This window comes from Macadamia integrifolia, chromosome 1 (genome assembly GCF_013358625.1).
Source record: "Macadamia integrifolia cultivar HAES 741 chromosome 1, SCU_Mint_v3, whole genome shotgun sequence".
NCBI lineage: Eukaryota > Viridiplantae > Streptophyta > Magnoliopsida > Proteales > Proteaceae > Macadamia > Macadamia integrifolia.
Window position 1 is genome coordinate 2,105,351 of NC_056557.1, and position 26,959 is coordinate 2,132,309.

General features: G+C 38.8%; 1 protein-coding gene across 7 annotated transcripts in view; it reads left to right on the top strand.

Moving 5' to 3' along the window:
* The first annotated feature begins 499 nt into the window (after positions 1 to 499).
* The window catches only part of LOC122079979 (myb-like protein X), a 34,772-nt gene continuing 8,312 nt past the window's right edge, over positions 500 to 26,959 (top strand). Inside the window, exons 1-12 of one of the 7 annotated variants that reach the window (XM_042646828.1) lie at positions 500 to 679; positions 1,070 to 2,318; positions 2,679 to 2,791; positions 2,882 to 3,001; positions 6,787 to 6,874; positions 7,336 to 7,427; positions 7,540 to 7,644; positions 11,160 to 11,269; positions 25,087 to 25,174; positions 25,463 to 25,498; positions 25,594 to 25,680; positions 26,646 to 26,953. In XM_042646828.1, the coding sequence (XP_042502762.1) occupies positions 1,166 to 2,318; positions 2,679 to 2,791; positions 2,882 to 3,001; positions 6,787 to 6,874; positions 7,336 to 7,427; positions 7,540 to 7,644; positions 11,160 to 11,269; positions 25,087 to 25,174; positions 25,463 to 25,498; positions 25,594 to 25,677 (1,989 nt within the window). In that variant the 5' untranslated portion in view covers positions 500 to 679; positions 1,070 to 1,165 and the 3' untranslated portion in view covers positions 25,678 to 25,680; positions 26,646 to 26,953. Of the gene's footprint in view, positions 680 to 1,069; positions 2,319 to 2,678; positions 2,792 to 2,881; positions 3,002 to 6,786; positions 6,875 to 7,335; positions 7,428 to 7,539; positions 7,645 to 11,159; positions 11,270 to 25,086; positions 25,175 to 25,462; positions 25,499 to 25,593; positions 25,841 to 26,645; positions 26,954 to 26,959 lie in introns of those variants that run through there. The other 6 variants (XM_042646815.1, XR_006140579.1, XM_042646819.1 and 3 more) reach the window with 6 other exon arrangements.

The window sequence follows — 26,959 nt, forward strand, 5'->3', positions numbered from 1 at the left end:
AACCTTGGTAAGAGCCCTTTTCTCCAATCTTCACCTTATCTGAAAGTCTGCAGGATGCGCTACTCATGGGCTACAGGTTCGACCGACACCAAGGGCCCGTTTGATAACGTTTCTGCCGTTTCTGTTTCAAGAAACAACAGAAACATAAATTTCCGTTTCAAGAAATGGCAGAAACATAAATTTCCGTTTCAAGAAACAGCAGAAATATAAATTTCCGTTTCTATTTCTAGAAACGGAATTGAAGGAGTTTGATAAGTCATGTTTTTAGAAGTCGATAATAACCAGTGAAAAAATGGTCACAAGTCGTTTCCAGAAACGGCAAAACAAGTTGTTGAACTTGTTTCGCCTGGGTCGTTTCTTGAATCATAAATAAGTATAAATTTCTATTTCTATTTATGAAAATAAGTGAAACAAAACAGTTTTATCAAACGTTTTTTGTTCTGTTTCTGTCCAAAAACAGTAGAAACACGTTTCAAGAAACGTTATCAGCCCTCAAATGTTATAAATGTTCCATTGTTTTTGATTCAACCAATACAAGAGTAACGGTCAGCTGCCTAGACATTAGGGCACATTATAAAACCAAAGCAAAGGTCATCATCGACTGAAACTGTGGAAACTGGAACTCATAGCGTCGAGCGAGAAGCGGCTCGTAACTATCACTAGTACAGAACTGAGTCAGGTATTGGAGTTGGAACTTCACCTCCTGCATTTGATCTTCTTGACGCTACAAACTGGAATTTTCTAATGGATTTTCTTCAATACTCTAATAGATTAAAATTTAGGGATTTCCTTCATTTTTCTGTTTGATGTCATTGCTGCGAGTTTGCATTCTTATTGCCTTAAGGGTTCCAAACTATTTTCTGTATTTTATACACTAATGTTCCTGAAAAGTGGTACTCTGTATCTGTTTCCCCCCCAATTCACATTCAGGGCTACTTAGAGATTTTCAGAACAGAATATTTTAGTGAAATGTTCAATCAAAGTAGCTTCTGTGCGTTTGATTCTTGTCTTCATTCATGTCTAACTTGATGGTCTTCTTGTGTTATGCTTTGGTTTTGTTTGTTACCAGATTTCCTGAATGAGGGCTTCCAGGGGAGTTATAATCATTGCGTGAAGGATGATGAGTAGTAGTTAGGATTTTGTTGTTGTTGAACAGTTTTAGAGAATGAATGAGGTGGCGGGCTCAGGGTACAAACTCAATAAAAAAGTGAAACTTGAATTTGCAAAAGCAAAAGCTTCTAAAAATGGTTTTAAATCAGAGGGTAGAAGGAAGAAGCCAAGTGAAACAGAAATAGAGGGACCCAGTATGAACTATAAGATGGATGAATCTGTATTGCTCAAGGAGAAGAATGGAGGAAGGAAGAGTTCTGGAACTGGGGTAAAAGATAGAAGACGTCATTTAGGCCAGGAACGTTACAAGGAAAAGATTGATGAAAAACAGCAACTTGGGCAAGCAAGTTCGGACCGTAAAAGAAAAAGAATCTATGCAGATCAAGATGCTAGACAGGAAGGAGTTTTGCGTAATAATGAGGTACCAAATAGAAAATCTATGCATAGGGAGGGAGAGTATTTACAAAAAAATGACTTTTCATCTAAAGGGAAAAGAAATACAGAAGGGACATTCAGTGGAGGGGTTTCTTCTGCCATGAGACAAAAGTCTTACAACGATAAGGTCGTTGATGGAAGAAGAGAAAGTAGGGCTGTTCGGTTGCCAAAGGACGGTGACAGTCTTGATATGAAACATTATTCTGGTAGCACTGAAAACAGAAAGAGAAGGACTGGAGTGTCTGATGGAAGAAGAGAAAGTAAAGCTGGTCGGTTTTCAAAGGACCGTGGCAGTCTTGATGTGAAACATTATTCTGGTAGCACTGAAAACAGAAAGAGAAGTACTGGAGTCTCTGATGGAAGAAGAGAAAGTAGAGCTGGTCGGTTGTCAAAGGATGGTGACTGTCTTGATATGAAACATTATTCTGGTAGCACTGAAAACAGAAAGGGAAGTTCTGGAGTGTCTGATGGTAAGTTGAAGATGAAAGGAAAGGCTGAAGGTAGGCAGGTATCTACCAATCTGGATGAAGGTGAGAATGGGTCACAGAAAATGCATGCAAAAGGCAAATATGACTCAACTATGCATGTGAACCAGAGGCAGAACAGGCGTCAAGCTCTTGATAAAACTACCAAGAAGATTATGCGTGACAAAAAAGATTTGGATGATGAATCTGTGGAAACTGAGAGGCCATTCAAGAAAAAAAAGCGAGTAATTAGAATAGATCCACATGATATCTCAAATAAGCGACTAGATGATGGCATTTCTGTCAATGGTCAGTATTTTCAAATCTTTGGTCTCTCGATCTTCATGTATTTCTTTATTGTAGATATTTCCTAGCTTGGTGTCCTTTTCTATTGATGAGTTCTTAATATATGCTTTAACCTCTGCTCTTTTTTTATTTTATTTAATTTTAAAAGAGAAACTTATTAACCTTATATATGCTTTCATCCGGATATTATGGCTGTCTCAGTTCTGTGTGTTTTTCCTTTGTGACCTTTTGTGACTATGTTGCTGATCACACGTACTTGGATGTAGTTCTTTCTCTATGTATTTTATATATATATATATATATATAGTGAGTAAAAAAATCTTATTTTCATTCCTTACAGATAAATTTTTTCATGCTTTCCAGAGAGTATTGTGAAAAAGAAATCAGATCCAGAGGAAAAGACTGAACTCTCCAAAAATGCACAGTTTCGTGCAATACAACCTAGCCCCTCCATCCTTTCCTTTGTGGAAGATAATGTATTTTTAACTTAGCAAGGCCTTGTAATCTGTACTTTCCATCTCTCTTTGCTTTGTTTTTATGCTGACACTAAGTAGAGTTGCTGACAGTTATTGGGTCGGAGGCGTTTGATTGAATTGCGGAGGTCAGGCTACAACATCGAGCTCTCTGCCCCTCTAGACAATGTCCCTTTCTCAACAAGTTCGGAAAGGGAACGGATTGAAGAATCTGTATGTTTTTACCTTTTATGTTTGTAATGCAGAATTCATAATTTATTTTCTTCATTGATTTGAGTTATTTATAGAATGGAGTTAAAAGTTCTTTCCTGCTCTGTTATCTTGGTAAATCATGTGAGCTATTCTTGTTCTCTCATTCTTTCGAATGTTATTGCATTTTATTTCATATTTAATTAAGAGATTTAAGTGATATTATTTTTGGAAAAGATTTCGACTTTTGTTCTTTACTTATAACGCCCAGTCAGGAAGCAATATCTTGTAACTTCCCCAGATGCCAGTGCTTACTTAAATATGGGGATCTGATTGCTTCCAAATCTGGGCATGATCGTCCAAGTTGACAGGGGAATGAGCATAAGTAGAAACTAAGCATGAAAAATCCCTGAAAAGAAAAAGGTAAACGTGAAATTAGAAGGAGTATGTCTTGCAACTATGCCCCCTCTGTATACTTGTATAATTGTGATAATGCGTACTCAAACAGAAGGCCTGGGGAGATGCTGTTATTTCTTCTTTTGGACAACCTGTTAAACTGTTTTCCACATGCTATTCTTGTTGTCACTTTGATAATTTCTTGTCTGATGAATTTGCCACTTCGGGTTTTTTGTGCTTTGTGAGAGTTTTCCTGCAAAATTCTTGACATTTAATGAAAATTCAATATTATTGGAAGTTTCAGTTCAGATTTCTGATGTACAAGTTGGACTAAAATACTGTGGTTTCAATTCTTGAAACAAATTTATGCTCAACTATGTATTCTTGAATTAACTATCATGGAATTGGGAATCGATATTTGGTGTAGATATTAATATTTAATTGGTGGCTTTGATTTGTACCTTTTTTTTTTGGACGATGAGGTTAGCATAGTAGTACATTTAATAAAGGGGTAGCATTATAATGGATCCTAGCTCACCTTAGCAGCATGTTTCAGAATCCTCCCCACAGGCAGAATAGTAAAGGGTCAAAACCAGCAGTAAGTAGAATTTCAGAATTAGTAAGTTCACCAAAACCCCATATATTTTAGAGCAGAGCGGCATACAACCCTTGCTGATCTTCCCCTTCAATGTAGAGATCCAAAGAACTGGTTATCAGCCCAAGTTAATGGCTGAATATCACAGATCAAGGATTCAACATAATAGCAATAGAATGGGTGTTGCAGGGGCTTTTAGACCTCCAAGAGGTTATCCTGCCACCAGGGTCTGACATTCCCTTCTAAAGAGTGGCTTTGGCTCCCAAACAATCACCCAAGTCCCAACAGCAGTGAACTGCTCAACAAGCTGTGATGTTTAAACTGCAGCAATATAGACTTCAAACAACCATCGAACATATCAACTGAAAGAATATGCTGGTACTTACTTGATATCACATGGATTGATTTAGAAAAAGAAGAGGTTAGGGATGATTGGATGATGGAAGATTGATGTAAGACTAGATCACAAAGGACCTAATCCCAGGCAGGATCTGAAAATCTGGTCTGAAATAGGAGAAAGTTGAGAACTCACTAACCGTAGCTCAGATGGATCTGAAATTTGGTAGAAAGTGGCCAATAAGATCCCCAAACTACCCTCCAAATTTGGCTTGAACCACCATGTAGGTATGAAACCAATCACGATCACAGATTCCATAGATTGGAGGAAGTAGGGTTTCGAGAACTCGAATCAGAGAAAAACTGCTGCAGACACACCTGGCCTCCAAAGGACCTCAAGTCTTGATTGAGTGTCCCTTTGAGGAGGTAGAATAAACACTCAAAAGGGATGGAAGAATTACCTTCAGATCTGGGAGTTCCAGTGTTCGACCAAGAAAAGTAAACTTGGGTAGGAGGCTGAATTCAATCCTTGATTCTAGTTGTGATTTAACTGATCTCTAGGATGATCTTTGGGTCTTCAAAACAAGTTTTAAACACTCTCAAATCACTCTCTCACAGGGGAAAGAAAAGAAGAAAAGAAGAAAAGAGGAAAAGAGAAATCGATGGAGAGGTTGAGAAGGGGGAAGAAGAAGGAGAATAGGTTTTAGGCATCTCACCCAACTGCATCCCACGGGAAAACAATACAAGCCATCTTTTCATAAACAAATATTCATTAACTTCTCAAATTGATTACAACAGCTCCTTATTAAGTAGTGAGTTCAGCTTATAATTAGAAAGTAATTGAAATAGGAAACTAACATAAGAATGGAAACTAACGTAGACTTTCCTAACAACAAACTACTTGTTAACCAAGCAAATGTAAAAGTAGAAACTAACTGATAGCCTAAACTAATTACTTGTCTAACAAAAGACTCTAAACACCAAAAAGGTGACAAATCCATGAAGATAGTGGGCTGCTTACTGTTCACGTGAACGGTTACTTGTGAACAGTAGCTTTCCTTTTTCTTCCTCCAGCTGTATTTTCATAATAAGACATAACAGCCCAATGCTGAGATCAGTTGCAAGGGTTTTAGATCTTCTAGAACCTTTTCCTTGGATTTCCTATTGCTTGCTGATTAAGACTCATGAATAACAACAAACAACAACTACTAAGCGCAGCTGGTGAGCTGTGGTGCGCAAAAAGCCCACATTCACCAGGAGGTCTCGAGTTTGAGCCTTCTGGCTGCTATCTACTTCCCCTACTTCCCCTCCACATGAAAAGACAAAACAGCACTCAAACTGAAATTGGCAGAGGGATGCTTGGCCTCTACAGCTGGCTTCCGGAAGGCTGGTTTGATTGAGGCAGCTTGGGGCTGGCCGGTCCAACATTGGACTTGGTTTGATTGAAACAGATGGCCCCTTCTCTTACACGCTTGTTCTACATCAAAGATATGAATATGTTTATATGACTAGAGCCTCTCATGCATAATGCTAATCACCTAAGGATTAGGGTTAGATTCATGTAGTCTAGAATCGTAGGAAGTAGGAACCAAAACCAGCAACTGAGATTTAATTAACCAGAGAAAAGACAATTTTGATGTGGACAGAATTCTGGCCGTGTGGGTTAACAGGGAAGGAGAATCAAACAACAACAACATCCAAAACCTTATCCCAACTTAATGGGGTCGGCTACATGGAGATTCCAAGCAAGGACGGGTGCACGGATCCATGCAAAAAGATTGATGGGTTATAGCTAATTATAGTATGTTCTGGCTGTCAACCTGACATATCACTACAAATCAGCCACAGGCTTATAACGACAGCATAATAAGGTATCCGACGTACCATATAGATCGATCAAGCCAAAGTGTCCGACATGCATTACGTCCAGCATCAAGACAATCCATCACCCAACCTTCTTTTATGAAAGGAGGAATGAGATAACGAATTCTTGACAGCCCTGCTAAGCACGAAAGTAACAACTCGAACACACAACTCCACATTGAAAAGTATCTAGTCAACACACAACTCCGCATTGAAAACTAGATACGCAACACACCTCCGCATTGAGAACTAGAAAAGAAACCCACAACTCGAGCCAGAGGTATCTGTAAATAGTGGTTCAATGCACCAGCATAAAAGCACACCAGTACAAACAAACCAATTGCAACTCATGTGCGTTGCAAAAAGCAGCGTCGCTATGAACACTTGGCTGCCACAAGCTAGTTCATAGGGAAGGAGAATAAACCCTTAAAATTTGAACCAGATCCAACGATCAGATTTGAGCATATTAGGAAATTATTAAGATAGTAACTTGCTGAAACTGGAGTTCAGAATTAGTAACCATAAGAGAAAAATCTTATGTCATCTTTAGCTTTTCTGAGATTTTATTTCTCTTGTTCTATTAATGATACATATCTTGATTAATTCATGTGTTTCACAGGTATTTAGGAATAAATTGACTTATTTTGCTGCTGCAAAGGTTTCCTCATCTTTTCCTCCTGCTGAGCTTCCTGAGATAGCATTTGCAGGTATGTATTTTACATATTCATTATTGGTGTGCTAACAATCTTCTCGTTTAGTTCACTGCATCTTGTGAATGCAGTTTTCCCATTATCTAGAAACTAACTGCTCAAATTTGAATGCCCATTGTTTTCTTTTACTTATTCACCTAATTCTCCTATCACACAATCAGCAGCATATATCTTGGCAAGGATTTTCTGTGAATATATCAGTGATGCTTTTCTTCAGATTTTTCACATGGAATTCGGGAGAAATCTGGGGTAGGGGTGAGGGATTTTATCAGCTGACAAAATGTGGAAGCATATATCTGATGATGTTAGGAGAAGTGGAGAATGACTGCTATTTTGTTCATCTTTTATTCTTGGTTTCAGATCATAAATGTAGTTTTTTACATTAGGTTTTTTTTTTTTTTGGGGGGGGGGGAATTGGATGATGGAAAAGGTTTGACAAATTAGCTTGCTCTTACCAGGAAGGTCGAATGTTGGGAAATCATCTTTGCTTAATGCCCTTACAAGACAGTGGGGTGTAGTAAGGACATCAGATAAACCTGGGCTTACTCAGGTATGTGTTGATTTGACCATCCCCCCCTCCCCCCTTCCTAAAAAAAGTGTTGACAAACTGAAATCTCAGAGTTTATGGGACTTCTGTTTAATTACTGATGATGCTTCTGCAGACCATTAATTTCTTCGAGCTAGGAAAAAAGCTCTGCTTGGTGGATTTACCAGGATATGGTTTTGCTTATGCAAAAGAAGAAGTTAAGGATGCCTGGGAGGAGCTTGTGAGTACACATGAGGAAATTTGTTTTACTTTCTGGTTGATGTTACCTGTTATTCAAACATGCTGAGCTTGTGAGATTTCATCTCCTTCAAACTTTAGAGTATCCATGGTAGAGGCCCGGTTAGGAGAAGGGAAAAATCCATGAGAAAACTCAGAGTTGCAGCCTTGCAGGGAGAGGGGGAGTCGCACAAGAAGAAAAGGTGAGGTTGGGGGGGGGGTGAGAATCGCACACCCAAGCCACGCAGGCACACACTCAAATCAAACTCAATTCATTCTTCAAATCTTTTTTTGTAATCGGTACCAGCATACATACAACAACAACAACAACAGCAACAACAAAAAACTAAGCCTTATCCCAACTAAATGAGGTCTGCTACATGGATCCAAACATAAAAAGTAAGGAAAACTGGATTCTAAAACAGAGAAAAAGGGGGGGAGGGTGGGAAGAGATGAAAAAAAGATGAAAAGAGAAATGCATGAGAAAAGGAGAAACCCCTTTATGGAAATCTAGAACAGAAATAGAAACACATCAACTAGGAAACTTCCAAGTTACTTTCCTACATATACTACTTAAAATAAAAGATTACATAATATTTTCCCTAATAAATAGAACTTCCTAAAATCCTACTAGACCAAATACTAAGATATGAACCCGGTTCATCTCTGTCTGGATACCCAAATGGGTTTGGATCGTTCCAAGGTTTTGCACCTGCATCAATCCAATTGATAACTGAAGCATCCTTACTTTTCTGGTAGAATTTTTTATGCATTAGACATAATTCATGAGGTTGGATAGGTTTTTCTGTGGCCTTCCTAGAAGTCCCACAAGCTTATGAAGACAATGATATGAGTAACCTTGACTAGTATAGGCCGGAAGAAAGTTTTGATTTCCCACGGCATTATTGACGGATTAGAGGAGCATTTTAGGATTTTGAAGTATGGCTTGTGAGTTGGATCGGAGTTGTTTTTATTTGGTGGAAATACAATGATTTTTTATGTATTATATTTTAAATGGATGATGACCATGCCAAACTTAGAATCATTCATTGGGGGTGGATCTTCTTAAATTTTCATTTTGGTTGTCTTAAGAACTGATCCCTTGGTTTCGGTGGTTTGGACCTTCACATGTCTGAGCCCTATGAACATCAAACAAAGTGATGCGGTTGGACAACTGAGTTAATTGGGAATGATTTTATTTCTTTCTTTTCAGAGTTAGCTTGGGATTCAAGTTTTATTTGAGTAGATTTTAGTTTCTAATTTAGATTACTTTCTATTTTAAATTAGTTTCCATTACTTGCTGTTTTTCCCCCTTTAAGTAGCCATGTAAGATGATGGAGTTTGTTAGTTGTGGAATGGAAAAATTGATTGAATAGCTTGGTGCGGAACCATGGCTGGCTTGCGTAGCTCTCTCCTTCTGTTCTCTTTCTTCTCTTTTCAATCCCTTAAGCCTTCTTTCTTTTCCCCTCTTGTTATTCTTTCTTTCTTCCCTACCTGCTGTAGATACCCTGTTCTGGACTGAGATATGAGGTTTAAGAAAGCTTGGCTGAAGGTTTACTTCCAATTGGTTGAACCAGAGATTGTGGGCAAAGGTTGCTACCTCCTAGGCAACGCAAACCCTAGAAGAGCTTCTCCAAAGCTTGGCTTTGCTGGTGAGAAATCAAAATCAGATCCAGATCTGAGCTTTGCAACCGCCAGACCTAGTTGCAGGCTCAAAATACTTCAGATCTGGGCTGTCAAGATCTTCTGGTGCTGGATTCAAGACCTTCTGCTGCGACCCTTCGTTTGAAGTTTCAGGCCAAACTGAGGCCTAGGGAAGAAGCTCTCTCGAACTGAAACTCTTCCCATTCATCTGCCCTGTTTTGGTCCCAAGGAAGTACTTCTATAGTGAGTTGATGTTTTAATCCTAATTTCTATTTCCCATTATACCCCCTTTTATATCTTTTATTCCCTCATGTCCCATAATCTTAATTTGCTTCCTAGTTTAACCTACCAAATAAATACTAATCACCTTTGTGTCCTTCCCGTAGCTAACCATCTAGGCCCTTACATATTCTGTTTATTTACAAGTCTGCCACTCCTTGTAGAAACTTCAAGTTATTTACAGAATTGCCATTATTCTTGATATTTGTTGTTACAATTTTGGAGGGCCCCATAAGTGATCCGATTTCGATTTTGTAACCCGGATCTGCATCACAAAGGATGAAAATTGAACCTTTATTTATGCTGTGCTGCACCATCAATACTGCACCATTTGGTAGGATAGATGTGATATAGTTAAAGGCTCTAAAATGATAAAAGGGAGATTCACATAGCCGATCCTGAGTGTTTGAGATAAGCTTTTCTGAGTTTGAGTTGATTGAGTAGCTTCCTTCACAGCTTCTCTCTCTCTCTCTTTGCTCTTCTCCCTTTTAATTTAAAAGATGTTCTGTGGATATGGTCATGTTCAATGACAAACTCCGAGAAAGGCATTTGAGGTGGTATGATCTTGTTCAACAAAGGATTGGGGATGCCCTAGTTAGAAAAGCTTAAATTACTTAATTAAAGAAAATTAAAGAAAATTCTAACATCTATTAATTGATAAACTCTAAGATAGAGTACATCTAATTCAAAATTTGAAATTCGAATGGAATAGTAATAAACTCTAAAAAATACATACAACAGGGATAAAATAAAGCATCGGTCAACTCTTTTGGTGCAAGGTAAGAGCTAGAAAAGTCATCGACCCCGATAAAGGGTAGAAGAATGTGACTTATTATGGGACATACAATGCGTTGCAGACATATGATTATTACGCTTCAACTGGGTTATTCTATTCCATCAAAAAGCACATAATTCTTTTCTTGCTTTCTTTCTGCTTATTGATGCGGAATCTCAATATTCAATAAAAAATTCTTGAAATTCGTTTTGTGTAGTATAGGATTTTTTTGTATACTGGCTAAGGAGGAGTGATATGATTCCGATTGAAAGAGATAAAAGAGCTGGGGGCAGGCCTCAAATGACCATAGGAGAAGTTGTGACTAATGACATGCATAGTCTAGGTCTTGTCCCAAGTATGACCTTGGATAGGGCCTATTGGAGGGCAAGGATCCATGTCCCCCATTTAGCTGAAATTCCGCCCGATTTAGCTAAGATTCTCCTGATTTGCTAGGTTGTGCCTCTTTCCTCTTACTTCCATTTTTTGTTTTTCCTTTTTCATTTCTCATCTCTTCATCTCCTCATTCCCCCTTTTTTGTTTGGACCTCAGCGTTCCCTACTTTCTTTTGCATGGATCCATGTAGCTGACCCCATTAAGTTGGGATAAGGCTGAGTTTGTTGTTGTTGTTGTTCTGTGGATATGCTTCCATTGTTTTGAACTCCTTCAATATGATATTGCTGCTTTATTTCTTACATGGCCATAGAGTTGTACATCTGTCTCCTCCCCCACCCCCCCACCCTGCAAAGTCGCATTGATATTTGATGGCTATACCAAGCTAATTCTTATATTTTTTTGATTTTGGGAACTTCTCAATTATGTAGGTGAAGGAGTATGTTTCTACACGGGTTGGTCTTAAGCGAGTATGCCTTCTTATAGACACCAAATGGGGAATGAAGCCGAGGGATCATGAGCTTATCAATCTGATGGAAAGGTATTCATAATCGGTCTTACAGCTACTTTATGATCCTCAAACTGCCTGCTGTACTGTTACTTTTGAACTAGAATCCTACCAGAATACAATTAATTACAATATTTCCGTCGGTTTTTTTTTTTTTTGGCATTTTTCACAAGGTTCCAATCATGTTGGTCCCAATCCTAAATGTTACTCTGAACATGTAAATGGTTCATCATTTTGGTCTATGTAGAGAGTTTTTTTTACCAAGCCATGGAAAAAACAACTCATCTGTTTTTTTTTTTTTAAATAACCAAATACTGTCATTCCCATTTTGGCTGTTTAAAATTGTTAAGAAGTTTACGAAATTCCCTATTGCATTCTATCTTATTGTCTCTATCACCTAATATGAAGAGCAATTAATGGAAGTACATACTGGAATGTAGGGGGTTAATGTGTTATCCACTCACCCTTAAAGTTTGGGTTTGCTCGAAGGGGATGTTCATTCTAGGAAGGATGGGAGTAATACAAAAGATTGAAATAGACACACTAAAACCTAGCAACAACTAGAATTTCTCAGTATTTTTATATTTGACATTGGTAGGCCTATTTTATAGTTTGTAGATGTTTTTAATGTAATATGTATTATTTCTTCTGTAAACTTTGGTGGAAAACTGTAAAAGGAAATAGATATTTTAAGTTTCGGTTGTAAGGAACAGCCGTGGGTTCATTTGTCCAGCAAAGTAAGAAACTTTTGGCTTCACATTCTTTGTAGTAATACCAATGCTATTAAAATCATTTTCTACAAAGGTGCGTAAAGTGTCCTTAAAGGAGTGTTGGTTCGTAGGAACTATCGGGGTTCCTCTTTGAGCTCTCATGGTATTATTGTCATTTGAATTTGCAGGCAATTCTTCCTCTGTTTTAGGATTTTCAGAAATATCACATGAGGGGGATTGATTAGAACCATCAGAATGTTGTTCTATGGCAGCTAGTCTCTCCGATTTCTATTTATTGTTGTCAGATATCTTTTGGAAACTTTCAGCCAATCGGTTGATAGTTCTATCAGACTGACCATATTAGAAGGCCTTGGCTTATTGCTAGCCAAAGCTATGAGACCACATGATGGGTTTCTAGAAGCCTAAGGTGACTGGGTCCAGAAATCCAATGAAACCATAATCGGAGTTACAGATTTAGAAACCAGATTGCATAACTAGGAACCAAAAACTTATATGAGTGTGAAATTCTGGTTGGAGGTCTGAAGTATGGCCAAGAATAACTCCTCAAAGGCTGAGTGTGATCCAATGGTCTGATCTGGAGTTAGGGGGCATCCTACTAAGAATAGGATTCCTTAAAACCGAATTTCAGAAGTGACTATCGATGGCAGATCTTATAGGGTTCAAACCAGCAATAAAGAGTTTCATGCCATGTCCCATGGTATTTGTGAGCTGATGTGGCTCCAAAGTCTCATAAAAGATTTGGACTTTCCTACTCCCTTGCCTACGCTGTTATATTGTGACGCTGTTATATTGTGACAGCAAATCCGCCATTAGCATTGCTCACACTCCGGTTCAGCACGATCGCATCAAGCATGTGGAAATTGACCATCACTTCATCAAGGGAAAGTTGGATAAAGGGTTGGTTTGTATTTTGTTCGTCAAATTGGGTGATTAACTCGCTGATGTTTTCATTAAAGGATTAGTTAGCAAGTTGTTTCATCCTATTGTGTGCAAGTTGGGCATGCGTGATTATGCACCAACTTGAGGGGGAGTGTTGTAATATGGTATAATTTGAGTATAGGGTATTTCTATCTATAGGGGCATATTAGTACTTGTACCCATCTTTCACTTATTATAAATAAAGAGGGCTTGTCACTCTGACAGCCCAATCATTCCTCCAATCGAACAGTTCAGATTTAGATTACAACTATTAAACTCAATGGTTTTTATTTTTCTACCCTCCCAAAAAAAAAAAAAAAAAACCTGAGATTTGCTCGAGTTTTTATAGTTTTTCTGTATCGCATGTCATCTCTTCTCGAGACTTCACAAAACTGAGAAAAACCTGAGATCTCAGTGAGTTCTCGAAACGTGCACACCATTGCAAAGGGTGTTTGGGATGATTTGCGAGAAAGCATAATGCAATACCAGACCTGTAACAATCAACTATACACCCAATCTTGGATGAGGGTCTCAAGAACACAGTTAAATCACTCAAAGTCAGCCAAATGTCAACAAGTCAATAAAAAATTCAATCTTCTCAGATAAGAGGATGGTTGGATAGTTTGAGAGTAACTAGCGAATTTCAGTTTTGAAAAAGAAATTTCAGAAATCAATCAAAATGAAATTAAATCTAATGCAAGAATTGGATTGACCCCAAATTCGGACTGAATTTTATTCTTGGTATGATCAATCAAAACCCCAAAATAGATTCTAATCTGATGGTAATATGTGAAGTAAGTAAACAGACGTCAAATCTGAAACACAAAATAGCAGATTTTAGGAGATATTGAATAGAGCCAGATCTACAGGTTAGATCCACCCAATACTCAGGTCGAGTACCACACCTGGGGAACCCTTTGATGCCCCAAAGTTCGATCCTAATCTTATGGTTATATCATACACAGGTGAGGATCGATTCAGTCCAGAAAAATATCTCTAAAACAGTGCATCCGCAGGGTTTAGAAAAAACCAGATTCTTTGGCTGTATATCAACCCCAATAATAGATCTATAAATATCAAGAGAACAATATTGATTGAACTAATAAATCCAAGATTAATCAAACACAAACAGTATTGGCTGGTAAGAGATTCAGACCAGCAGTTGGATTGCAGGGAAAACAGAGTATAGAAGGAAGAAGAAGGAAGAATTACCTATCGCAAGTCTTGGGTATCTCACCTCCACTGCTTCTCACAGATCCCTTGCCAAAGGCAACCCAACTTTATTCAACAATCAAAAGCGTCTGGCCAAAGGGCCTTACTAGGGGTGAAATAGGGCCAGGTTGGGTCGGGTTTTTTAAACCCCAACCCAACCCTGAGTCCTCTTACCTCAGCCCAAGCCCAACCCAGCCCTGAGGTCGAGCTGAGATATCTTAGTCCAGGCCCAGCCCTGCTGGGTGTTGGTACCAGGGACCTTCGCTCTCTAGCGTTTCCATCCTGACGTGGGGATGGAAAAGAAAAGTATGCAATCGTGAATATGTAGTGTGGTGATGATTCCCCCTGCCCGAGGTGGTAGAAGGAGATGGGTGGTACAGCTATGGAGCTTCAGGGGGTTTTCTAATTGGGGAGAAGAAAAGGATGAGAAGAAGGGGTTCGGTAATTGTGGGAAGATGGGTGGAGGGCGAGATAGGAGAGTGAAGAAGATGGTTCGGGGGTGTTGGTTCTGGTTAAGGAGGAGGAGATGAAAGATTCGGTGGCTGGAAGTGGTTTGGTTAAGGGTTTCAGCAAAGGAGAAGAAGGGAGAGAGCTGAGAGGTGAAGGAGCTACAGGTTTTGATTTATGGAGAAAGGAAGGGAAGGAGAAGAGGGTTCGGTGGTTTCAGCCATAGGGAAGAGGAAAGGAGAATGGGTTGCAGGTTTAGTCATGGAGAAGAAGGTGGTTCAGCCAAGGAGAGGGGTGGCTGGGTGTTTTGGAGAAGGGAAAAAGGGATAGAGATGGGGATTAGGTTTAGGGATAGGGATCCTAATCTAATGGACCAGATTAAAAGAACTAGAAAGCAAATCACTTAAACCAAAATTGAACCATAATTAACTTAATGAATCTAATTGAATCAAATTAAAATTGAACCATATTGGATCTAATTAAACCAACTAAAACAAATTAAACCTAATTGAACCAAAATTAATCATATTGAACCTAATCAAACCATTTAAAACAAATTAACCTAATTAACCGAATTAAGCAGATTAAAACAAATTGAACCTAATTAAAACCTAAATCTATATAAACTAATTAACACATTAATAATTACTAAATTACCATTAGGAGAAGAAAATTACCTAGAAACCCGGCTTTAATAAAAAACAAGGGGAGATAACCCCTATGCTTTAAGCCTCAAATTTGAACCGAACCCATTGGGACCGAATCTCCCTCTCAAGGAAGGATTAGCATGTTAAAACAGTTCGACTTGGAGAAAATTTGGTTTAAGGGGAGGAGGTCAGCCAAAACCTTGATGGGACCATCCTTTCTCCCATTATTTTAATTTTTCTCCCCTTTGGAAGAGGGAATGGGTTGTATTTATGGGCTTGGGATTTGAGGCAATCCTCTTTTGTTTCCAATGTGAGACTGAAAAACTAGAGATGTTAGTCCAAAAAGGTGTGCTTTTGGATAAGGGATGTTAGGCACCACATGGCACTCCCAGATTGCTTGAAATGGATTTTAAGTTCGGATTTTTTGGTCAACTTCTAGAGGCCATATCTTTCAATCTTTTAGTCAAAATTCGACGTGTAATATATCATTGGAAAGCTCGTGTCGAGAACTATTTAATGATGTGAGACACGAGTGCGGTCTCTATTGGAGACCTTGTCATAAACGCATGTTAGGCAGGGACTTTGATCATACCATAAAAAGGGGACTTATGGGCCTATTCGCATCGTTCTCGCATCAAAGTGTAGTGTCTAGCATGAGGGGACAAGCAACACTAATCCACAACGTCAAGCTCCATTTTTAGAAAACATTTTCTCTTAAAAGCATATAGGGGCAAAATTGTCATTTTCTACCTTAAGCTCAAAATTTCTCCAAGTCTATAATGTCCAACGTGTAATTCTTTTTGTGTCATTGTTGTCGAGGGGTGACAAAAGTAAGTGTCTACAGATTGCCCTTCTTTGACTAAGACCTATGTAACAATTAAGTGGCAAGGAAAAGATCACACTATTTTCATGGGGAGCATGTACTATCGACATCCGGCTCAAGGATGGCAGAGGTGCATGCAAATGCAAAGACGAACAATAAAACCAGAGATAGGAAATATCGATTGATAACACATGCGAAATCAAGTAGTTTATGGGTGCAACTATGATAAAAAACCTGCCGTAGTTGGTCAATACACAGGTAATGCCCAAACCATAGATGCACATGCAATAAAAGTAAATGCAGTTAACTATCACTGGTATAAAGAACCGAGCAGACCATGACTACAAGTATGGAGTGAATTTACCTGGATCATAATGCTAAAAATTTGAGTTTCTAGCCTAATGGCTATTACCCTGAGAAATCTAACGACGAGGTGATGATTATCCACCTTGGCAGTCGTGTACGACTATGAACCTTGGGATTCTCGGAAAGGGTGTGTTGATAATCCTCTTGGCAGTCGTGTAAGACTCTGAACCTTGGGATTCTTTGCGTTTTGGTGTTGATTGTCCATATTGGTGGTTGTGCAAAACTATGAACCTTGTTGATCCCAGCTAAGCACCGCTGCACGAGGACTATCCACACCAACTTTTTGAGAATTCTTAGGATCCCAGCTGAGCACCGTTGTTGATCTGAACTGAGCACCATTGTGCGAGAACTCACTTGCAGCACCATTGTGCGAGAACTCACCTGCAACAAAGAATCCCAAGGTTCATAGTCTTGCACGACTGCCAATATGGACTATCAACATCATTTGCAGAGAATCCCAAGGTTCATAGTCTTGCATGACTACCAATACGGATTATTAGTACAAAACACAGAGAATCCTAAGGTTCATAGTCTTACATGGCTGGCAAAACCGATTATCAGCACACCATTTCCGAGAATCCCAAGGTTCATAGTCGTACACGACTACCAAGGTGGATAATCATCACCTCGTCGCTGGATTTCTCAGGGTAATAGCCATTCAGCTAGAAACTCAAATTTTCAGCATTATGATCCAGGTAAATTCACTCCATACTTGTAGTCATGGTCTGCTCTGTTCTTCATACCAGTGACAACTGACTGCATTTACTTTCACTGCATGTGCATCTATGGTTTGGGCATCACCTGTGTATTGACCAACTACGGCAGGTTTTTGATTATAGTAGCACCCACACACTACTTGATTTCGTATGTGTTATCGATCGATATTTCCTATCTTTGGTTTTATCACTTGTCTTGCATTTGCATTTGCACCTCTACTATCCTTAAGCCGAGTGTCGGTAGTACATGCTCCCGACTGTTACACAGGTTTTAGTTGAAGAAGGGCAATCTGTAGACACTTTTGTCCCCCCCGATGATGATGACACATGAAGAATTACACATTGGACGTTATAGACCTGGAGAAATTTTGAGCTTAGGGTAGAAAATGACCATTTTGCCCCTATAAGATTTTAGGAGAAAATGTTTTCAAAAAGTGGAGTTTGACGCCGTGGGATTATTGTTGCTTGTCCCCTCGTGCCAGACACTACAATTTGATGTGAGAACGATGCGAATCGGCCCCCAATTCCCCCTTTTACGGTAGATAAGGGTCTCTGTTTTACACGCATTTATGATGGGGCTTCCAATCGAGACCGAACTCATGTCTCATATTATTGAATAGTGGTTGACACGAGCTTTGCAACGACATAATACACGTTGAATTTTGACTAACGAATTGAAAGATTTGGCCTTTGGAAGTTTACCCAAAATTCTGAGTTTTAGATTCCATTTCAAGCGATCTAGGAGTGCCCTGTGGCGCCCAGCATCCCGTGTCCAAAAGCACATTTTTTGGACTAACATCTCTAGTTTTTTAGTCTCACATTGGAAATAAGTGAGGATTGTCTTAAATCCCAAGGCTGTAAATACAACCCATTCCCTCTTCCCAAAGGGGAGGAAAAATTAGAAACAATGGGAGAAAGGATGGCCTCATCAAGGTTTTGGCTGACCTCCTCTTAAACCAAATTTTCTCCAAGTCGAAACGTTTTAACATGCTAATACTTCCTTGAACTCGAGATTCAGTCTGGATCGAATTTGAGGCTTAAAGCACAAGGGTTACCTCCCCTTGTTTCTTGATTAAAGCCGGATTTCTAAGTAATTTTCTTCTTCTAATGAGAATTTAGTAATTATTAGTGTTAATTAGTTTAAATCAATTTAGGTTTTAATTGGTTTAATTAGGTTCAGTTTGTTTTAATCTGGGTTAATTAGGTTTAATTTGGTTTAATTAGGTTCAATATGATTTATTTTGGTTCAATTAGTTTTAATTTGTTTTAATTGGTTTAATTAGATCCAATATGGTTCAATTTTAATTTAGTAAAATTAGATTTATTAAGTAGATTATGGTTTAATTTTGGTTCAAGTGATTTGCTTTTTAGTTCTTTTAATCTAGTCCATTAGATTAGGATCCCTATCCCTAAACCTAATCTCCATCTCTATCCCTCTTTCCCTTCTTCTCCAAAACACCCAGCCGCCCCTCTCCTTGGCTGAACCCACCTTCTTCTCCATGACTGAATCTGTAACCCATTCTTCTTCTCCTCTTACCTATGGCTGAAACCACCTAACCCTCTTCTCCTTCCCTTCCTTTCTCCATAACCAAAACTTGCAGCTCCTTCACCTCTCAGCTCTCTCCCTTCTTCTCATTTGCTGAAACCCTTAACCTAACCACTTCCAGCCACCGAATCTTTCATCTCCTCCTTAACCAGAACCAACATCCCCGAACCATCTTCTCCACTCTCCTATCTCGCCCTCTACCCATCTTCCCGCAATTACCAAAACCCAACCGAACGCCCTTCTTCTGATCCATTTCTTCTCCCTGATTAGAGAACCCCTCAAGTCTCCAAAACCCATAAGCTCCATAGCTGTACCACCCATCTCCGTCTTCACCCTTGGGCAGGAATCATTGCCATGCTACATATTCGTGATTTGATACTTTTCTTTTCCATCCTTTTGCATCGGGACGGAATGATAGAGGAGAGAGAAGGTCCATGGTACCTACACCGGGATCACCTAAACCCAACCCAGCCTTGATTGACCTTGATTTTTTGCTAACATGACTGACCCAAGTCTTAATTGTATAACCTTTGAATGAAATTCATCCATCTGATCTAGGGATCCACTTAAGGCTGATCATAGCCCTCAAAATTAGGTTGCATCACAAAAGGCTAGAGAGTCTTAGGGTCCCAAGGAATGACCACAACTCCCATGGAGAAGAAGACAACCATAGGGAGATTTGTCCCGGAAAAGATTGGAACACCATTGGGGGAAGTCTATCTACCTTAGGATTTCATGGGAGGTGGGAGGCTATTCCTCCGTCAATGAAGATGGTTCCAAGGGCTACCGAGCATGAAGTAGGTGACAAGGGCTTGACCTTCGGGCCTTAAGCCACTGGCGAGGTTAGGCTTTGACAAGAACAACATCGCTGGTAAGTCAGGAACATTAAAACGAATACAAGGGATGAGGGATTATTACTTTTTTTTTTTTTATCAGATGAGGCTTATTACAGACCAAACAAGGATGAAGAAAATGAAATAAAACAATAGGAGATGACTTGTAGGACTTTGCTTCCCAAAGATGGATGGAACTTGCGGCAGCCAAAGATTCTTAGTTATGTAAGCCAAGGTTGCAGCGACGATAGTGGTCAAGATAGGATGAAGATCAAAGAGGTTGAACACCCCCTATGCAACAGAGAGTTCAGGGATATGGGGTATCGAGAGAAAGAAACTGCGGCCATGGCGTTTAGAGGCGCAAGTGGAGGGAAAAATCACAAGGGATTGGGGAGAGATTTTAGAGGTGAGATTCTAGGGTTTTTGTGACGAAATCGAGAGCCCTGTGAGAGTGTTGAGAGTTTCACTCTTCAAGGGAGACAACAAAACTGTGAGTGATGGGAATATTTGATCATGGAGGAGAGATTTGAGGGGGGGCGAGAGTCAAGGTTTTCATAAAAAGCGTGAATTGATAAAGAGGTTATTTACTCATATTTCTGTAAAAATAAAATAAAATAAGGAGTGTATAAACTCATATTTCTAACTACTAGTCTGTTAAAAGTCAACTTCTTACTGGGGAGAAGGTGCCTTCCCTCAATAAGATTTTCTCCCATCTTCATTGTCTTGTTACTCCTTCCAAAGTTCTCTTCTCCGTCTCCTTCTCCTAATGATAGTTCGGCCTTCATTGTTGGCCGAGGATGGGGTTCTACTATTTCAGGGAGAGGTTGTTGACCAAGTGGTCGTGGTACAATTGGACAACAAACTGGCACGTCCTCTCGCTGGTGCACTTATTGTGGCTAGCCTAATCATACTATTGATACATGTTGGGCTAAACATCGTCAATCGGAATAAGCTAATGAGTTAGCCAGCCAATACTGCCATTACTGATACTTCTTCTGAGAGTTACTTCTGGTAACATCACACTTCTGCTTCTAGAGCCTCTTTCATTGTTTGTGCCTTACTTGTAGCCCCTTACCCCTCAATTCAATAACTCAGTCTGCCCTTGCTTGATGCACATCCTGGAGATGATTATAATTAGATACTTAAGCGTCTCCAACAACTTTAGTCTGCATCTGCCTCCATTTCTACAACCACTTTAGCCCACATAGGTAACTCTGCTCTTTTTATCACTACCTCATTTACTCTATGGATTATTGATTCGATTTCTGGTGCATCCTCCCATTTGACTGGGAAGTTAGACTTGTTTTCTTCAATATCAAAAGGTCAAAATTCTTCTATTGTTATCCTTGTTGATGGTGCCTCTACTAAAGTAATAGGTCATGGCATAGTTTCCCCGAACTCTTTCATGACCTTGTCCTTTGTGCTTCATGTTCCTCAATACCATTAGATCTTCTACTTTTAGTCAGCTCGCTAAGTTTCTTAATGCTTTGTTACATTCTATCCTTCTTATTGTGTTTTTTAGCACTTTTAGACAAGGAGGACGATTGGTTGAGGGTTTAAGTAGATTGACCTATATTATCTTGATGGCGCTTGACTGTTTACCGCTGCTTCTATAAATAATAGTGGATCTCCTTTTCATTGGCATCTCTGTCTTGGGTTTCCCTCTTTATCCAAGCTTTAAATGATGGTTAATGAGAGATATGAACAAGAGGCTTCGAGAAAACTAGTGTTTATATGAAGCCAATAAGCAAACAACGAATCTGTGGGTATTTGAACCTGAGTATCCAGGAAAAAATAAGAATATTTGATGGAAGGATGATGATTTAGATCATTGTTGGCTAGTGCAACTTTTCGATGATGGCCTGACTGAACATTTATGAGAAGATCTCGTACCCATGGTTTAAAGTATCTCCGATACGATACAATACCCCTGCGATATGTATCTTAAATTTAGCCGACGATATGGCAATCGATACCGATACTTTAATCCTTGATTTTTAGCATATCTTAGCATATATCCTATACGATATCTTAAATTTAGCCGACCAATATGGCGACCCATACCGATACTTTAATCCATGGTCTTACCAGAACATTTCGAAAGGCACTTGGTTCGGTTAGTTTCCTTCAGCAGCCCACGAACTTTTGTGAGAGCTAAAAAATGACCTTATGTGGCGGTGGGGTTGCCATGAGCGATGAGCATCGACAACATCCTTCTCCTATTTTCCAAATTGTAAATGCATTTCTCCTCATGAGTGTGAAGCTTGTGAACTCGGGAAGCATCATCAATCGTATTTTCATGCTCATTGTGTGTTAGGAGTTCATCTTTATCTTCTTTAATTCATTATGATATTTGGGGTCCATGTCGATTCAATAATAGATTAGGAATATCTTATTTTGTCAATTTTGTGAATTATCATTCCCCCATGACTCGGGTTTATTGGTCTCAATTTCTCACTGTGTATAAAACTTTTTATCAGGAAATAAACTTAATTTTGATGCTTGTATTAAATTTTTTTCGATCTAATAGTGCTCTTGAATATATTCAGTGAGAGATCTCTGAGTTTTGTTTGCCTAATGGAATGATTCATCAAACAAATTGCTCATATACCTCTCAACAAAATGGGGTGGCCGAATGGAAGAATAGACAATTGTTGGAAATTTCTCGGTCTCCTATGATTCATAAATGCATGTTCCCAAACACTTTTGATGTGATGCTATTCTTACTTTTGTTTTCTTATTATTTAGTATCCTCTGTCTTCGAAAACCAAACTCCTTTTTCCATTTTATCTCCGAATGTCTCCTTTTTTAATCTCCCCTGGCCGTCAAATATATTTTCTTGACTATTCTAGTACTCAGAAGGGGTACAACAGTACAAGTGCTATGATCTTATTGCTCAAAGGCATTTTGGCAGCGTTGGTGTCAATTTTTTTGACATCTTGTTATTCTCCTTCTACTTCACAATTGACTTCTCCTGCAAATACTACCAATGAACCCCTATTCCAGTTATTGTGCCTCTTGATGATGCTTCTTCTCTACCGGTAGTCACTCCTCCCCTGCAGGTCTATAAGTGTATTAATGGTACAAGAAGGCTGTGCCATCGTTTTCCGCTCCAGTTACTGCTCAACCCACCATGTAGTCTAATAGGTTTCTACTAACTTAACGGTTGCTCTTCAGAAAGGTGTCTACCCTTGTACTCAGAAATCCATGACTGCCTATGGTATAGAACAATATGTGTCTATTTCTCATCTTCCATCTTTTCATAACTGGCTTTTTCATTGTCTACTATCTCTATTCCGAAGTCTCATCATGAGGCTTTATCTCATCTTAGGTGGAAAGGGGCTATAGAAATAGAAATAGATGCTTTGTTATCTCGCTAGACATAGACTCTTTTGGATTTTCCTTCAATTAAAGATCAAGTGCGATGTCGATGGACAATGAGTGTACACCATCAAGTACAATGTTGATGGTTTTGGTTGAACGTCCCAAAGCACGGTTGGTGGCTAAAGAGTATACTCAGAAGTATGGTGTGAATTATTGAAACATTTTCTCTTATGGCACGTTTAAATTCTATTCTTGTACTTGTATCTTTGGTTGTGAATTTAGATTGGCCTTTTTATTAGATGGATATGAATAATGCCTTGATTATGGTGATCTTTAGGATGAGGCTTATATGGAGCAACCTCTAGGGTATGTTGCTTAAGGGTTCTCCCAGACCATGCAAACTTCACAATTCCATCTATGGGTTGAAACAGTCATTGAGAGCATCGTTCGACAAGTTCAGTTCTGTTGTTACTCGTTGTGGGTTCTCAAAATGCTACTTTGACCATTCTGTGTTTGTACGACGCCAAAAGTCTAAGGTGGTTATGGTAATTGTGTATGTGGATGACATCATTATATTAGGAGATGATGCTTCCGGAATTGCAGAGGTGAAATCTTTTCTTCATCAACATTTTCATATGAAAGACTTGGTTCTCTTAGGTATTTTCTTGGTATTGAAGTAGTACAGAGTAAGAAAATTAGTCTATCACAAAGGAAATAGCTATTAGACCTCTTATCTGCTGGTATGCTTGCCTCCAAACCTGTTGATACTACATGGATCCTCATCAAAAGTTTGATTTCAATGATAGTGAATTTGAAGATAAACACCGGTATAGGAGACTAGTGGGAAAACTAATCTACCTAACTGTTTCTAAACTAGAAATATCCTTTAGTGTTGGTGTTATCAGTCAGTTCATGCAATCTCCAAAGAAGGTTCACTGGGAGACGACTTGTCGTATCTCAAAGTATATGAAGAGGGCTCTGAGGAAGGGGCTCATTTATTGTCTTCGTTAGAGTGTTGATCTGGTGGGGTTTTCTAATGCTGACTAGGCTAGTGTTGATGGTGATAGAAGACTGATGACATGATATTGCACGTTTGTGGATGGTAACCTAGTCACTTGGAGAAGTAAGAAACAATCAACACTGGCTAGATCCAATGCTAAGGCTGAATATTGAGCTATGGCCTATGCTACTACAGCTGAATTGATGTGGTTAAAGTCATGACGTCAAGAGTTGGTTTTTCCTATGTATCAACCTATGAAGATGTTTTGTGGTAATCAAATAAGTATCTACATAGCCAGCAATCCAGTGTTTCATGAGAGAACCAAGCCCATTGAAGTTGATCGTCATTTTGTGAGAGATGTCATCATGAAGAAATTGATTATTGCTTCGTTTTCTCTTCTGTTGATTAGCTTGGTGATGTGTTTGCGAAACCCATGTTTGGTCTTGCTTTTAGAAAAAAGGTTTTTCCAAGATGGGCATGTGTGACCTATATGCACCAGCTTGAGGGGGTGTGTTAAAAGTAGAGAATGGACCTTTGTACAGTGAGGGGTACAAAGGTTTGGTATGTGTACCACAATAGGGGGGAATATCCCTTATCATGGCTTGGTCAAAGTTGGCTAGGTGGCTTGCTTCTTTTACTTTATTTCTTGTCTAATTAGGCTAGATTCCCTATTTAATTGTTGGAGTAGGTTTCTACTTTATTCTTCTTGTTTGACAAGGAATAACTTGCCTTATTTACTTGTAACTATTTTGTTTTATATAAATATAGATTGGTGGGAGACTGCTAGAGCACAATACTGAGTTTTCTAGTAGTCTCGGTTCCTCTTGTGTGATTATTGGTTGTTAGTGCTTGATATTGTCACATTATTAAGTTACATTCATTTCCATTTTTTTTTTCTCGTAATTGAAGTACGTTAGTGCTAGTATTTATATCAGTGAGGCCCTTGTTAAATCACACGTGCGTTTTTTTTTCTTCTGCTGGATGCTTCGAAAGTCTGGTGTTTTTCTATGTGAAGCTGGTGAAACCATTTTTAAAATTTCCTTGTATTTCATCTAAAAAAATTCTATTGCTTGCATAGGCTTCTATAGACTGATGATTCTTAAAGAACTTCCATAAATTTCCAAAATTCATAAAAAAATTCTGTAGACCGAAGTCAACTGACTTTTAGAACCATGAATACAACTTGTCTGTACCTGCATACTGTTTAAAACAGTAAAATTATCAACTTTTTAAGTTGTATAAGTCATCCATGCACACATCTAATGGAATTTAGTATGAATTTCCCAGATCTCAAACAAAGTATCAAATCGTATTAACCAAGACCGATGTGGTATTTCCACTTGATGTTGCACGCCGTGCCATGGAAATTGAAGAGGTATCTTTCAAAGTACAAGAGCCAATGACATCTTTTCATTTAAAGTGATATGATTCAGCACATCAATTGCCTATGTTGTCCAATCATAGGTTTTCTGAATTGTGGAGGTACATGTCAGTGTGTAGTCATGGTGCTTAAGGGGTTTGAGTCTCTATGTGATTGGACTACACCTGCAGTGAATGTTATTGAATCCATTTTATTTGAGAGGAGAAAAATGACTTGTGCCTCTTTAGATTTGCACTCTGCTTTGCAAAATCAAATCATTGATAAAACAATCTTATTTTGCAGAACCTCAAGGCAAATAAGTCCATTGTTCAACCAGTGGTATGAAATATGAACTTAAAATTTTGAGATTCAATGACCACAGTATATAAATGCAACTAATTTTCTAATTTCTTTGACTTCAATCATGATGCAAGATGATGGTAAGCTCCAAGACGGGAGCTGGAATCCGATGTCTAAGAACAGTGCTTGCAAAGGTCGCTCGGTTTGTTAAGGTTTAGAAGGTAATGAGGATATTTTTTTGTTTGGGGCGGGGGGTACTTGATAGCTCTGTTGTGTGCTAATATGCATTTGTCAAAATGCATGCTGTTGGATTGGGTGTTGGAAAGCGACATAGATGTCCTTAATGCTTTTATACAATACCACTGCCCTATTCAACTGCTATATTCTTGTGGGTTTTACCTTTTTCCTCATTTTCTTTGGGAAAAGGGGGGTGGGGAGTAGGGGGGAGGTGTTAGATTTTCATGTGGTATTGTGTTACTACCTAAAAAGAGTGCGGGCCTCAGCACAATGGTGAGGTTGCTCCATCGTGACCTAGTGGTTGTGGGTTTGAGTCAAGAAACAGCCTCTCCACGAAGTGGAGGTAAGGCTACATACATTATGACACTCCCCAGACTAAGGGTGTTAATTGGTTCGGTTCATTATACAAAATACAGAAATCAAAACTGAATCGAGAATAAGAATACGTTTGTAAAACCAAAACTGAACTGACTCAGTTGGATTCAGTTTTGTATTGAGTTGTTTTTCGGTTTCATGTTCAGCTTAGGTTCTATTTTTATTTGGTGTTTGGGCTAACTTTTTACATCTTCACCAACAAAATAAAACCTTAATTTGTTAAGATCATAATCCATTAAACTTTTTTCAAACATTAAAAAGGAATAGAATTTATCATCCACATTTATTGAAATATTTAAAAAATATATATATATATATATATATATATATAATTTTACCCGGTTCCTTATTCGGTTTGAAAATAGGTTATTTGGTTCGGTTTGATTTTAAACAGCATATTTTGGTTTTGGTTCTAAATTGACAGCCTCACCCTAGACCCTGCAGTGGCGAGAGCCTCGCGTACTGGGTACTCCTGCACATTGTGTTACTACCTTGACTACATTTTTCACTTGTAGTATTTTTTTTTTTTTTTTTGGCTTAATTCGATGGGATTACTTCAATTCATTTTCCCCAGCAGGTTCTTCTTGAATTAAATCAACATGGTTCTGAACCAATCAATGAGTTGAACATCTTGGCCTGGAGCCTGGAGCCTGGAGCCTGGAGCCTGGAGCCATGAGCCATGAGCCATGAGCCATGAGCCAATTCTCAACACCTCAGTAACATTGCCATTGGTTTGATACACTCAATTCTGCAAGTATACAAACCAAAGTCCAAAGCGAAAAAAAGGCAGATGCATAAGGAACACTCACAAAACGAAGCAGTTTTTGTCCACCAAAATGCTTTTTTGTGTATGGAAATCTCTTCAATTCCTTCATAGTAGTAAGGAGT